The sequence below is a fragment of the Leptosomus discolor genome, chromosome 21 (genome assembly GCF_034619465.1).
Source record: "Leptosomus discolor isolate bLepDis1 chromosome 21, bLepDis1.hap2, whole genome shotgun sequence".
Classification (NCBI taxonomy): domain Eukaryota; kingdom Metazoa; phylum Chordata; class Aves; order Leptosomiformes; family Leptosomidae; genus Leptosomus; species Leptosomus discolor.
In genome coordinates, this window is record NC_141411.1 from 2,409,693 (window position 1) to 2,423,863 (window position 14,171).

A 14,171-nucleotide genomic window follows, 5' to 3' on the forward strand; every position below is an offset into this window, starting at 1 on the left:
CCACAGAGCACCTGCTTGGGTCCCTCCTGTCCCCGTCCCAGCTCTGCCACCCCGGCTGCTGTCACCTCCGCAGATGAATGCATCCTTTCACCCCGCCTGCTAACGGCCAGGGTGGCTGCTTAGGATTTCTTTTCGTCTTTCACCTAAAAGAAAAAGAAGTATCCCTGCTTTCTCTCGCAGACATGTGTCTAGAGAGGACTCGTGGAAGCCCTTTCGTCTGAGATTCTGCCTTGGCGTTCAGCAGCACCCCAGGTTCGGTGGCTGGAGGTGCAGCTTCAGTGCAGGGTTGTTTGGAGAAGGCGCACACCCCCACGTGCATAAACACAGAACTCAGTTACATTTATAGAAACGTACCACAAAAGAAAAGCCTCCCTCAGCTTCCCTTTCCCATTCCCCTCTCCAGAGCCCAAACACGGGGCCGGGCTGGAGGCGAAGCCCTGAAGCAGGAGGAGAGGCTGCAGTGCCGGCGGGCAGGGGTCTGCGGCTCCCACCTTCCCCGTGCTGTCGCCTCCCGGGCAGAGCACTGGGGCTGGCCTGGGCTGGATCTGGTCTCTCGTCCAGCAGGGACAGCCTCCCTCCCGCCCTGGGCTCCTGCCCCGCTCCGTGAAGCCTCAGGGAGCAGAAGTACATTAGAAGTGGGAGTCATCCCTGAACGAGTAAGAGGGCAAAAGATAATTTATCTGTCTAGCCTCTTCCTCTTCATCGTCTGACATGGTGATACAGGGGAGCTAGAAAAACATGAAGTCCTTCAAGCACTTTTTAAAAGGAAAAAGACAAAACCAACCCAATTTTCTGGTCAAAGGTTCAAAGGCTCGAGGCTTGCAAGCCACTCAAAGCTAATGCTGGTGAACTGTGCAAAAGTGCTGGAGCGGAGAGGTAGGACACGTAGAGCTCCTCTAACACGAACGTCCTCTGGACCCAAAGTGCTGTCAGTGTTCCCTGCTGTGGAAAGCGGTTTGCTTCAGCAGCCGCAAATTCACCACGTCTCTCAAACACCGGGAGCGGGGGCAGCCCCGCTTAACCTGCAGGAACAAAACCGAAGGCTTTAGGGTAGAGAGGGGTCACCTGGGCTCATGCAGTCCCAAACTGCAACTGAGCTGGGCACTAATCTTTGGGCTTGTTCTGGTGTCTCTTGGGATCGGCTCTCTGTACTGAAAGCGTACCAGACCCTTCCTTATCCCCTTATTCACAGTGGACATGCTGCAACTGTGCACCCCAGTCCTATAAAAAGGGCTGGGGTGAACCACCGATTTCTTTCCTTCTTTTAAAACCTGATCTGAAACTTTTTGACATTTTGATATGCATATTCATATTGTTGATGTGCACGAAGATCTGCAAAAAAGGTTGCAGAGGAAGAAACCCAGGGGGGTTTGTCAGCAGTAGGGTGCTGGGTTTTGCACAGAGTTTCGTCCAGAAATGGAAAGCATCCCCTTCTCCGTGGCAGCCAGCAGCTGACTCTGCTGAGCAGCACAGGAAAAAGGCTGGAAAGAGGGTGTAGGCATGACATAGCATTTGCAGAAGATCATGCTTAAACTTCCAAGAGAGACGAACTCTCTTCTGCTGCCAGACCATGATGTAAACTCGATGCTCGAGCCACCCCATGAGTAGCTGTGGTTGTGCTCGGCACCAGGCGCAGCTCCCTGCACCGGAGCTCACTCACAGACTCCCAGGGAGCCTGCCCAGACCCACCACCCCATTCCAGGGCGGCGCAGCCACGTCCTGGTGTCAGGGGCAGGAATCGCTGCTCGGAGCAGCGTCTCTGGGTGCTCTTACTCACCGCTCGATGATGCTGTTGTTGAACTGGAGATCACAAGTTACTGACCTCATCTGCTCCAGGAGCTCCTGCATCCTGCCGGGGACACAACCAGCCCCTTACCCCCGTGCTGCTCAGCCTCCTGCTCCCCACGGGCTGACTGAGGGCTGGCTGAGCTGGCAGGGACACCCCACGGGTCACCGAGTGAGGATCGTACCCGCCGGGGCCACGACGTGTGCGGCGGTGGGAGGCTGAACACAGCCTGTCCCAGCCCTGCAGGCACAGAGCCCTCGCCCCAGCGCTCGCCCCGTTGCTCGTGCAGAGGATGGGCAGCGCGAGCTCCTGCACCTCCCCGGGGAGCTGGGCCGTCCGCAAAACCCTCTCCCAAAAGACTCACCGAAAAGCCATCTCCTGGCTCAGGTGGACGGGCGAAGGCGTGGGGGGAACCGGAGCCAAACTCTGCTTCTCTGTTTGGAGAAACCTGTCCAGAGCCTGCAGAGATGGAGAGACTTGGCAGCCCCCCGGGGTCCTTGCGGTGGTCTGACCCCCGGGTGCTGCAGTGCCCTGGCCCTCCCTGCAGCCCTGCGAGTGCGGCGTGCCTGCCCCGGGGCAAACCAGCGGGGGAAAGGACGCCTCCGTAGGCACAGCCAGCACACCCGCTCCTTCAGGACAAACTACAACCACCAAAGGACCAGGGCATCTCCCAGGCGGCTGTGCCACAGCTGGTCAGGGAGTCCATCGTGAATGCTGGAGGTGAAGCATCCTTTCTCTACCGCTGCAATTCCTGTTCATTGGGTACGGATTCCCCTGTGCCAGGCAGTCCTCAGGACCAGGGGTGCCACTGCCAAAGGTTTACCCATTCCTCGCTCACGCAGTGGGGGAAAAACAAGATCTCCACTGTGGATCACCCACAAAGAACGGCAGCAAGATGTTGAAAAGCACTCCGGTGTTTCCTTGCTTAACACACGTGCTCAGGCACCCGGTGGGTGCTGGGAGAGGGGAGCAGCAGCGTTATCTGGAAGTAGGGAGAGGCTGTGCAGCAGCATCCCCGGGCAGGACCCTGCACAGGCACCTACGCTCTGCAGGGAGTCCTGGCACTCCATCGTCTCCACGCTGCAGGCGCTGATGCGGTTGCTGAGCCTCTTCAGATGCTTCTTTATCTCACAAACTTTCCTAGAAAGAGAAACGACGACAAAATTCCCAATCAATGTTTGGCAGCAGAGTGGATCATGATATTTTTTTTGTGCGTTTTAATTCTGTACAGCTTTCTGCAAAGCTTTCTGGATCGAAGTTAAAATCATGAAGGAAAGCAAATGAGTCACAACAGCACTGTAATTATGGCTGCAGCTCTGCTAATAGGCACCGTAGGGCAGGTTAGCCAAACAACACTAATAGCAAATTAATTAGGGCAAGCGTTGCTTGTTTGAGAGACAAACTCTCTGCTCTGTGTCCCGTGGAGGACGGAGTATCTGCTCAAAAAGGCTCCTTGGTCTGGCATTTCTTTCTGCACGCTCTCCTTTCGCAGTGGAAGCATAGGAAGGCCAGAAAAGGTCCCCCTCGAGCATGTCCTTGGGGCCAACCTCTCTGCAGGCGCCACTATTGGCACCAAAGCCCAAAGCAGGCTGCTTCTCGGTGGGCTCTGCCGCTGGGGCAGGACGGTGTCACCAGTGCCCCCTCCCTGCTCTGCCCCAGGCCCGGGGGTAAATCCTCCCGTGGTTTTTCGGAGGACCGACTGCCCCGTTCCTGCCAGGGTGAGGGGCCCCAGGGCGGAGGCGCCGTGCACCCGACAGGCACACTGTGAGCTGTATAAAAAAAGATTTGGTTTGGCTTAAAAAAAAAAAAAAAAAAAAAGGAAGGAATATTTAAGGTGAACAGTCCACCTCCAGTCCCCAGAAAAACAGCCACCACACCACAAACCCTGGCTGCTAGCAGGAAGAAATTCAAAACAGGACAATTAAAACTGAAGTAACAATAAATTAAAAATACCCAGCTGTGACTCATGATGCCTTCTCCTTAAGGACAGAAAAACACGCAAAAATACTCCAGAAAAACACAAAGAACCTTTTTTGTGCCCTGGAGCAAAGGTGAAAGCCCTGCTTTAGTGCAGACGGGGCTCTGGCGCTGCATGGGCTCCGTGGGGCTCTACACCCGGAGAGGAACCTCACCCCGAGACAAAATTCCCGCTGAAGCCAAGGGGAGATTTCGCTGCCCCGTGGTGGGACGTGGCGGGAGGCGACTGTGGGCAACAGCTTCTGTCCCCGAAGTGAAACCTGCCCGTGGGCGAGGGTTTGCAGATTGGAAACCCCCGGCTGCATGAGCTGGAAAGGGGAGCAGGCAGGGACAGGGACAAGGCAGGGACAGGGACAGGGACAAGGCAGACACTGCTTGCTGCTCCTGGGGCATTCCTGAACACCTGAGACAAATTTCTAGCCCCCAAATCCTCCCCCTAGTAAATCCTGTGTAGGGCTACTCCACATCAGAAATAGGGACCAGGTCAAAAGCCGGGTTTAATTCTAACGTGTTATTGAAAATCCTTCCCCCCCCCCGCTGGCAGCCCAGGGGAGTGGATGCTCCTCTCTAAAAGCAACCTTGCAATAAAAATCCAATTTCGGCAACATCCTCTTCCCCTAACTGCCTCCCCCTCGCCCCTGCTCTTTGCTGCTGTGATAGGCAGTGGATTGTGCTCAATCACTGCAGCGTAATTTGCTCTTTGCATTATTCCCCAACGGCCATTTAACAGAAAATCATTCCTAATAAGCAGATCTCTTTGTCTCAATAGCGATTTTGTCCTGATAAAATAAGCTCTCCCTGACAGAGAGCGAGGAAACCAGCCGCCTGAACCCAAGCTGCAAGTTTAGGAGGCACTTTTTTTTTTTAAAAAAAAAAACCCAAATCTTCAAACAACAGGGCAGAAATACATGTCGTGGGGTAAGACCCAGCATCCACAGCAGGATTTCTAGCCATCACCCAGAGCTGCCGCTTTAAGGACTTATTTATGAGTCCCTCAGCAGCAGTTGCCAACAACAGCATCTCCGTCCTCAGCCCAACGCTCGATCAACAGCAGAGAGCATTCGGAAGCCCTGGTCGTTGGTGGGTTACTGGAAAGTCCCCTCTCCCATCCCCATCAGGGCCCGAAAGCCAGAGCCCCGAGACCCCTGGAGAGGGCAGGGCAGGGGCTGGTACCTCATCCTGCTGCCGTGGAGGGCCAGAGCCTCCTGGTACCGCTGGACACAGTCGTCCTGGAAAATCAGCAGAACCTTCCTGGCCAGATGCCCTAAATTCACCCTAAAAGCAGATTAAAAAGAAAAAAAAAAAAAGAGAGAAACACTCATTTCCTTGAATGTATGACAACGAACATCACGGTTTACATGGCAGGAGACCTAAATCTGGCTCCCGAATGGAGCAAGAGGGACTGGCTGCTCAGTGATGAATTTTACATCAGTATTGTAGAGGAAACAAAACCCAATTATGATGGAGAGGGAGGTTTCGGGAGCCAGGGGGACCCAGGTGGGGACACCCGGCTGGGCTGCCATCCCCACCCCTGGGGCACTTCTGAGAAGCCTTTGCCTTGGAGTTTAAGGCAGATGTCCAAGGTTGGACTGAAGATTAATTAAGATGAAGGAGCTGCCTGTTAAATTTCGCCATCCCTGCTATATATTGAAGAGCGCATTTGATTTCTTGCCCATGTTAAGTTCCCCTGGTTTCAATGGGAACTGAAAGGAGGGTTTTTAAAGGTACAAAAGCCATCAGACACTTTACTCCCACTGAAAGTTAAGCAAGTACGAAAGCGTGGACACTTCCTAAATCAGCATCTCAGTAAATAAATGGCCAAAACCAAAGCACTGTGTGAGCAACAGCCTGAAATGTGCTTGTCCCCGCAGTCCAACGTGGGGATTTGGCCCAACAGCGACTCCCTGTCCCCAGGTCTGTGGAGGTTTTCTCACATCTCAAACAGCTTGTAGCTCGAAAACTTTGCTGTGAAAGGTCCTGCATCGATGAACCATCGCAGAAACCGCTTCTGGGTGCCCTCCCTCAACGTTAGTGACCCAGGAACATTTTACATCCCCTTAGGATTCAATCAGAAACACCAAACACCTGCCTGGCCGCAGCACGGGGCAGGTCCTAGAAAGGAGAGAGGGTTGGGACTTACTTATCCAGCTTGTGTATTTGTTCCTCATTGTAGCCCAGCCCTGGGGAGGAGAGACACTGGTCACCACACGTTTTCCTGTTCATAACCCAATAAACGGGCAATTTCACAACACACAGAGATCACTCAAAGGGCTTTTCAGGGCTGCAGCCCCTGGGACTGCTGCCAGGGCACAGCAATAATTGCTAAATCCGGCAAACTGAAATAACTCCTTTTTGCACTGGACCGGTGCAGGGACGTTCCTGCTGTAGCCCCACGCCTCGTGCCCCCGGGGGTCACAGTCCCCGTCACTTACGCAGACACGTCCTGGCCTTCTTGAACTGCCTGTAGATCAGCTGCATCTTCTCCAGGCAGCACTCGATCTGCCGGATGCTGAAATCAGGACAGGGAAGGAGGCGTGAGGCCCCGCAAGAGGAAGGGTACGAGGGTGGGGTGACATTAGCACTTTGGGGGTGAAACCCAGCCACGCTGTACCCTGGGGACCCTGCCGCTGCCCGTGCCCGTCCGTAGGGGTGTCACACAACGCGACACGGGCGTGCACGGGGCTGCTAAGAGCTGTTTGCAGCGCGGGGCTGTGCCCGGCTGCAGCGACGTCCGCTCAGCCGAGCTGAGACCAGCAAAGCGCCGGCGGGGACGTCGGCGAAGCCGGCGCTACGAACCTCTTGTCTTCATGCACTTGCTGCCGGTGCTTCACCAGTTCAGACAAAATGCCGTCCAGCGCCCCTTGGAAGTCAAAGATGTTGCGGGAGCACTGGGAGAGCTCCTCAGAGACCTGCGGAGGAGGAGGAGAGGTCGGGGCCGGCTGCTCCCAGTGCTCCCCAGCCCCGCACGGAGCCGCCGGCGGGGGCTCACCCTCTGTAGCCTTGTCTTCACCACGGCCACCTCCTTCAGAGCCGGCACCCCGCTGCCTGCAGGAACGGCCTCGTACCTGAAGAAAGTCGGAAATTTAATATTCCTTAAGCAGAATATAAGGCAGAGGCAGCCTGGGCACAGAAAATCCATCCCACGGTGGAGGCAGCGTCAGAGCCCCCCGGGGGGAGCCGGGCGGTGGTTTGCTTGGGCAATAACTCTGCGTTCAGGGAGCCCGAGCTGAGCCACAAGAGGCAAAGCGCTGATCCGGTAAGAACTCGCCCTGTTGTGCCCGATCTGTTCCAAAATTGTCAGCTTCGCATCCGCCGCCTTTCTGCCAGCTCAGATGTTTGCTGCCTCCCTGCAGCTGGCAGGAGGGTGCAGCGCTGAGCGGCGCCCGCTGGCTCAGTCAGCAGCACCGCTCCTGAGCCAGACGGTGTTGGAAGGGATGGATCAGCCGGCAGCATCCAGCTGCAGCATTAGTGCTCTTGGCACTGCAGCCCCGCGCTAATCCGGCTAAAGTCAATGGGAACCACGTGTCCCTAGCTTTTTGGATGAAATGGAAATCAAGAGACTTGCTAAACTGAAAAGAATAAAAGAATAGCAACCCAGCAGCACCGAAGTTTCCACTACCACAACAACAAAACAGAAGAGCGAAATAACCGTGGGTTACTTTAGATAAAATGGTTCAGCTTTCCCCGGGGCAGAGCGGGTGGGAACGGGCACATCGGTTCTGTCGAGGACAGCCCAGGGTTTCTCTGTAATTCAGCCTCCGACGACTGCTCCGTTAGTGGAGCCTCTTGAACGGCAACAAGAGGGATCTCCTCACGGGCGGTGGGGTCGGGCGGGGTGCCGGGAGCGCAGCAGGACGGGCTGCCGGCCGCCCTCGGCTCTCCAAGGCTGTTTGCAGGGAGCGGGGCCGGCGATGGTGGCCAGACCCCAGAGAGGACCTGGCAGCCGGTGCCACCCTGCCCGTTATTTTAACTCTGCTGGCAGCAGTGGCTCTTTTCCCTTTCCCACGAGCTGGCAGCAGCAGCTCTGTCTCCTTCTGGCCCTTACTCTGCGGTTCGCGGGCTGTAACGGTCTGAAAACCCTGGAGCAGGAGCCAGGGAGCAAGGACGAATTCTGAGCTTGTGTGAAACCAGGGACTGATCATTAAAAACTGCAGCAAAGAGGAAGAAACAGCCAGAGTAGCTCATTTCCAGCAGCCTCCACTTACACTGAAAACACCTCTTACCTTCCAGCTACCAGCTCATTCCTGGAATTTTACTTATTTCTGATTACTCAGGCACCTTTGAGAGTCCAGTATCTTATCTGCAGCAGCCTCAAGGCAGCCCAATCCCTGCATCCCCGCGGCTGCAAAGCCACACTTACAGCACGCAGGTCTTCACCTCAGTCAGCTGCAGGCAGGCGAGCACCGAAAGAGCCCCTCTCCTCTGCTCCAAAATCCTCAAGCACTCCGTTTTCAGGTTCCCACTGCCAAGAGAGACAATCGCTCATCCAACACGTGCTCCCCGCCAGCCCCACCTCCATCCCTGCGTCTGCTGTGCACGGTGGGGTGATAGGATGGAGCTGGTGGCTCCTCTCTGGCTGCTCGAGAGAAAATGAGGGGCTGGATGCACGTAACACTGGGTGCAGCTCCCGGGCATGGGGGCTCTGACCCGCTGGGCATTGTCCTGCCACTGCACGAGAAGCTGCTGCCCCGAAAGAAAGGGGTAGGACAGTGAAAATGCACAATGATGATATTATTATTATTATTATTATTGTTATTGTTATTATTATTGTTGTTGTTGTTGTTATTATTATTATTAATAATAATAATAGTAATGCTTTTTCCTCAGCATCTCCTAAACTGAAAAAAGTGACTCAGAAGTTACAAACGGGGACAGGAGCATCCTCACAACGTGGAGTGGTATTTTCCTATGGGTCCAGCCCCCCCGCAGCCTGGCACACGTGTCCCCTGTACTGGGGACACGCTGGCCATCGCGCTGCGCTCCCTCCCAGTACCCCATGACCACATCCCACCAGACCCAGCGGTCCTGCGCTGTCTGGAAGAAGCTGGAAAACCCCGAGCGGTTTAACTCTTGACACGCCAATCTCTCGGTGCTGGGAAGGGACAGGTCACCCCCACACTGCCCGTGACCGCGGTGGCCCCGGCACTCACATCACCCAGTGGAGACCCCTCGCCAGCAGCTCCCGGCAGCGCCGCAGGGCCTGGGCGATGCGCAGCGTCTGGTGCCCGGCACCCACCGCGCTCTGCAAAGCAAAGGGCGTTGCTGGTGGCTGCACCTCCGCGGCAGGGGGGCTCCCCGGGGCTGCGTGGACACCCCCACCTACCTTGGCTGCACTGCAGTCGGCCACCACGTCCACCTTGGGGACAAATTTTGGAAACTCCAGCGCCGCTGGAATGACAAACAGCGGTCACGGTGCTTTGGGGAGTGAGCCCGGAGCCCCCGAGCTGAGGCTGCAGACCCACAGGGGTGTCTCACACCCACCAAAGAAAACCCCGCAGCTGCTCAGGGTTTCAGGCACAGGAGCAGCTGTGACACTGAGTGCAGCCCTCCAAGATATTTTGGAATCACGGACAAACACAAGTCTCCTGCAAAGCCCAATGTGGCTGGTGGCCCATGGCAGGTGAAAATTGACCTTGAAACCTCCTAATCCTGCTCCAGCATCGTAACCCCTCCACCTCCTGCTGTGCATTGGAGTCTGTTAGGGTGATCATTTAAGGAAATCTCTCTTGTGGCACCCACCCAGCACGCCGTGACGCGTCTCCAAGCCAATGGTACTCACGGTCTCTGTATCTCACTCCTACCACGTCTTCTGGATGCTCAGCGGTGCTCAGCAAGGTCAGAGGGTTGTGCTCTGTGGTTTTGCAGAAATTATGAGCTTGTAGATTAGGATCCAGCTCATACAGATGGCCTTCAAAAAAATATTCTTGATGGTGAGGGACTATATTGGTTTGTTTGAAGACAGCATCTAAAAACTTGGTGGTACTGAAATGAAGAATAAATGCAAGGATGGTCAGTAAGCTATGGGGTGAGCACTCAGATTTCGATCATTTTAACAGCCTGCTGCCCTCTTCTCATAGCAAAATATCCCACGAGGCCAGCAGAGCCCTTCGGACAACCTCCCTGGGGCTCTCCGTGTGCCACGCCAGGAGCCAACAGCTCCCAGTTAGTGCACTCCCCAGCAAAGGCAGGTTTGCTTTACTGGTTCACCTACTGAAACCAGGGGCTGAGGCTCCTGAGCTCGGTTCCCAAATTCCCTTTTAGGAAAGCCTTGGCATCCTTACGTGTTGTAGGAGTGGATGTAGATGCGATGCAAGGAAGCCTGCTGCAGGGAGAAGACGTCGACCACGATTCTGTGCAAAATGTCATTGGTTTCTGCAAAAAACTGGTCAAATCCCCAGCATTTCTCCTGATCCGCCTCCAGGATGTTAGCCAAAATGGGTATCAGCTGGTCCTTCAGCCCCCTGCAGCGGCAGCAGAAGAGATATTTGCACAGGCTGGCCCAACCCTGAGCCAGAAATGCAGCGACCTGTGGGGCCGGGGAGCGGTGAAGCCCCTCTCCTGCGGCTGCGCTCCCGTACCGACGGAGCCGCTGCCCTGTCTTGCACCCCCTTTTCCCAGCTGTAAAGCAAAGACCTGGTCTGGGAGCTGTGACATCTGCAGATGAAAAGCTCATCTGCCTCGTTAAAACTTCCCGGGCTGTCCCGAGGCGGGACGCCCCCTCCAGCCGTGCTGCCAGGACACGAGCCCCACGGCGGAGCCGAGCAAGGGACACTCACGCGGAGAGCCGGCAGGTGACGGGCAGCTCGTAGCCCCACTCGATGCTCCCGTTCTCCTGCCTCTGGACCCCTGTGATGGCCCCGGGAGGCTTCTCGGTGGTAATTTTGTACCTGTTGAAAGGAAATTGCTTGCAGCTGAAACGAGCCAAGCGACCCCCGTTTGGGCACTACGCCCCTCGCGTTCAGCAAAGAAAAGAAAGGGCAGAGCATGGATGGGCTGGGAAAAACACGATTCACAGAAAGAAAAAAAAAACACAGAGGGGAAAATACTTCAAGGAAGAGTCAAGAGCTTTCAAGAAAACATTAACCCTGCCTCCTCCTCCAGCTGTTTAGCCACAAAGTCAGGAAAATGCATTTTGAGTTCAGACAAAATGGGGCGCAGATCCTTTACCACACCGCACACACACACCCCCGCTCCATGGGCTGCACTCCAGGGCTTTCTAGGCTATATGGGATGGAACGAGCAGTAAACTACAGCACACAGTCGCACGGTGCTGCTGGCACGCACGAAGCCAAAGCCAGGTTGTCCTGCAGCCCCCAGGGCCACCAGCCACGGTCCCACCTTCCCCACGCAGCAGCACCCAGCCCTCCCAGCTGGATGCGGTACCTACATGGTCTCCTTGTTCCTGCGAGGTCCCCCGAAGGGGACGAAGGGGAGGCTGCCGGTGGCGGCGTGGTAGAAGGTGACACCGATGCTCCAGAGGTCGACGGTGACGCCGTACGCCTTCTGCTGCGGCTTGCGCAGGACCGCGCGCTCGTACATGTCCGGGTGCTGCAGGGATGAAGCAGAGAGCAGCGCTGCCAGCGGGTCTGCAGCCGGCATCAAGCCCTGGGCGCTGGGATGGAGAACCCACGGCTCGCTTTGGCCTCTTCTGCTGCTGGGTCCTCCGAACAAAACGTCCCCTGTAACTCTACAGCAAAAGTGCTGAGCCCCCTCGCTTCAAAAAACGTGGCCCCTTTGAGATTGGGCTCTCCAGGTCACTGCGTCTCTCTACAAGTTGCCCAGCTGTTGGATGGAGAGATGGGGACCAGCTTCCCCCAGCACCCCCATGGGCCACCAGGCTGGCGAGGCGCTGTACTCACGAGGTATTCCTCCGTCCCGTAGAGAGACACAAACTTTTCGTCATCATCCAGCTCTCGGGCGGCTCCAAAATCCGTCAGCTTGTAGATGCTCTGCCCGTCCTCCCCCATCAGCCGCATGATGTTCCCGGGTTTGATGTCTCTGTGGACAACGCCGTTCTCGCGGAGGTGGTTCATCCCTGCCACTGGGCACAAGGGGGGACGCAGCGTTGGCGCCTGGGGCTGGAGCTCTGCTCCGGCCGGTTTTCTTCGGACACGAGAAGGGCTGGAGAGGGGTCAAGCCCCAGGGCTGGTTGCACTTAAATAGGGACCAGCGTGACTGGGGGAACAGAGAGGATGAGCGAGCACACGGTAGGGCCCTGCCCTCGTCCTGCCCCACCATGGGGCACAGCCTGATCCCACAGCGCCTTCCCGGAGCCTCATGGAGAAACCCCCAGGCTTCCCCTGAACGCAGAGCTCACAAACCCACCCTGTTGGGAGGTCCAATTTCTGAAGCTCAGCCCTCACGTCCGTAGCCCAGGGCTGATGTCCTGCAGGGTCCCACCAGCACCCCGAGGTCCCCAGCCCGCAGCTGCCCGTCCCGGGCTGGGGGCGCAGGGACCCCCGCACTCACCCACGCACTGCAGCACGATGAGGAACTCGGACTCGGCCAAGCCAAAGGCGTTCGCTGGGTCTTCCAGCACGTTCAGCAAGCTGCCGCTCGAGCAGTACTCCATCACCAGCACCTTCTGCTTGCTGCTGCCCTGCGGCAGGGAGCAGCCGTGAGGGCTCAGGCAGCCCAGTGTCCCAACCGGTGGCCTGTCACCCCCCCCCCCCCCGCCCAGGCAGGACCAGGTCCCCTCCCTTTGTTGGTGGGTCCCTGGGTTTCTCCTGCTCAGACGAAATGGTGTGGGACAACGTCCCCGCTGTGCCATGTGCCTGGCCAGGGGACAACAGCAGATCACGTCCGTGCTCCAGCCCAGTGCTACCAGTGCCCCCAGTGCTGAAGCGCTGGGCTGAGGCTTGGTGTGGAGCTGGAGGGAGGAGAAGGCAGCCTGGGACCACAGCTCCCCTCCCGCAGCTCAGACCAGCTCCCCCGTGTCACTGGCCCAGTCGGCACGGCGGGTTTCCGAGCTGGGGCCCCGCTTACCGTCTCCTCCACGGCAAATAATTTGACAATGTTTTTATGGTTCAGCTTCCTCAGCATCTCGAACTCTCTCATCTGGACCTCCTGGGGCCGGAGGTAGCTGGCATTGTTAAAGACCTTCACAGCAACCAGCTCCCCTGATTTCTGGGAAAAGAGGAAAAAGAGAAAGAGGAAACGGGAGGTGACGCCATCCGCCTCCTAAGCAGCTCCGCCACTGCTCCTGCATCCCGCTCGGGATCCAAACTACGCTGACAGTGGAACGTGTTTTCTGAACAGGCGTCCCACAGCCTTTGTTTTCTCCACTGCGAAAGCGAAGCGCTGTTATTCACCTCCCTTTGCTTCCTGTCCCCGCAGCCCACGTGCTGCACGGCAGCGTGTTTATTCAGCTTCATTAAAAGTTTATAGCTAGGGCTGAGGCTGGCAGCTCCCCGCCTGCTCGCTGCGGGACGGGGCTGTTTCCAAACCATCCTGGAAGCCGCCTCTCCTGCCCCGCGCCGTGCAGAGACAGCTTGCTCAATAAACTTCAAAGGCTGGCGAGGCGGAGAGTCTCTGTTCCAACCCTGGCAAGTGTTTGCATGAAATATGCAAATCCCCAAGGACGGGGTTTTCAAAATCCCCTGGGCATTCCCCCAAAAACAGCCTCTTCCCCCCCGCCCCGCGATGGATGGGAGCGCCGGCAGCCGGCGAGCGGGACCCGGGTGCCAGTGCCCCGAAAGCTGCCCTCGTCCCCCAGACCTGAGCCAGTGCCAGGGATGAAGGAGCCCAACGAAAAATGAAAATAAAAGCCAAAGCAACCCCCAACACTGCTGACAGCAGCTCCCGGGAGGGTGAGCAGAGGGGAACGTGGACATCCCTGCGCTGTGGGGCAGGAAGGCTGGGGCGGCACGGGGGCATCGTGGTTTTGAGGTGGCCGCCCCCCTGCCCCACTGCCCCCCACTCACCTTGTTGCGAGCTTTGTAGACGGAGGCCGTGGCGCCCTGGCCCAGGAGGTCCTCGGTGCTCCAGAGGTAGTTTGGGGTGCTCTGCATCTCCAGCAGCGCCGCTGCGGGGTGGGGAAAGCACACGGGTCACCCCAGGGGCCGCTGGCCACCACCAGCCCCACCGCCAAACCCCGGCGTTTGTCCGTCCTCGCCTGGCGATGGGTGGGAAAAGAGCCGGCCGCAGGACAGACCCCCTTGGCAGGCGGCCGCCAGCCTCCTACCTCGCCGGCGCCGAGCGGGCAGCACCACACGAAGGGCTGCGCATGGACGGAGCTGTTGGCGCTGCCAAAAAAAACACCCCACCCTGTCGCCGGGACCTGTCGGGGCTGGCAGCGGAACGGTGACAGATGCGACAAAATAGGAGCAAACAAACGCCGAGCTGTAAGGTGGCGAGAGGCACCTCCCCGCCCCGAGAACAGAAACCTACGGGATTGCAAAACCCGCTC

General features: G+C 57.2%; 1 protein-coding gene across 2 annotated transcripts; it reads right to left on the reverse strand.

Moving 5' to 3' along the window:
- Positions 1–795: 795 nt before the first annotated feature.
- IKBKE (inhibitor of nuclear factor kappa B kinase subunit epsilon) lies at positions 796–13,773 on the reverse strand. 2 transcript variants are annotated; one of them, XM_086476411.1, is made up of 20 exons: positions 13,687–13,773; positions 12,749–12,889; positions 12,233–12,362; positions 11,623–11,804; positions 11,151–11,311; positions 10,540–10,650; positions 10,045–10,224; positions 9,543–9,745; positions 9,087–9,151; positions 8,914–9,005; positions 8,124–8,225; positions 6,753–6,828; positions 6,560–6,672; positions 6,196–6,272; positions 5,904–5,943; positions 4,937–5,038; positions 2,830–2,926; positions 2,151–2,245; positions 1,778–1,849; positions 796–1,022 (listed from the first exon to the last, which is right to left on the reverse strand). In XM_086476411.1, the coding sequence occupies exons 1-20, from the start codon at positions 13,771–13,773 to the stop codon at positions 989–991; spliced, it is 2,160 nt and encodes a 719-aa protein (XP_086332537.1). In that variant the 3' UTR covers positions 796–988. The 2 variants fall into 2 exon arrangements, with proteins under 2 accessions (XP_086332537.1, XP_086332536.1); XM_086476410.1 differs by having other exon boundaries at positions 6,196–6,308; positions 6,539–6,672.
- Positions 13,774–14,171: the final 398 nt, after the last annotated feature.

Excerpts from the sequence above, each read along its gene's own strand:
- IKBKE (XM_086476410.1), bottom strand. The coding sequence starts at position 13,773 with ATGCAGAGCACCCCAAACTACCTCTGGAGCACCGAGGACCTCCTGGGC. Across the intron at positions 11,805-12,232 it reads CATCGTGCTGCAGTGCGTGG|TGGCAGGGATGAACCACCTC; the intron begins GTGAGTGCGGGG and ends CCTTGTGCCCAG. Across the intron at positions 6,673-6,752 it reads TGAAGACAAGGCTACAGAGG|GTCTCTGAGGAGCTCTCCCA; the intron begins GTGAGCCCCCGC and ends CCTCCTCCGCAG.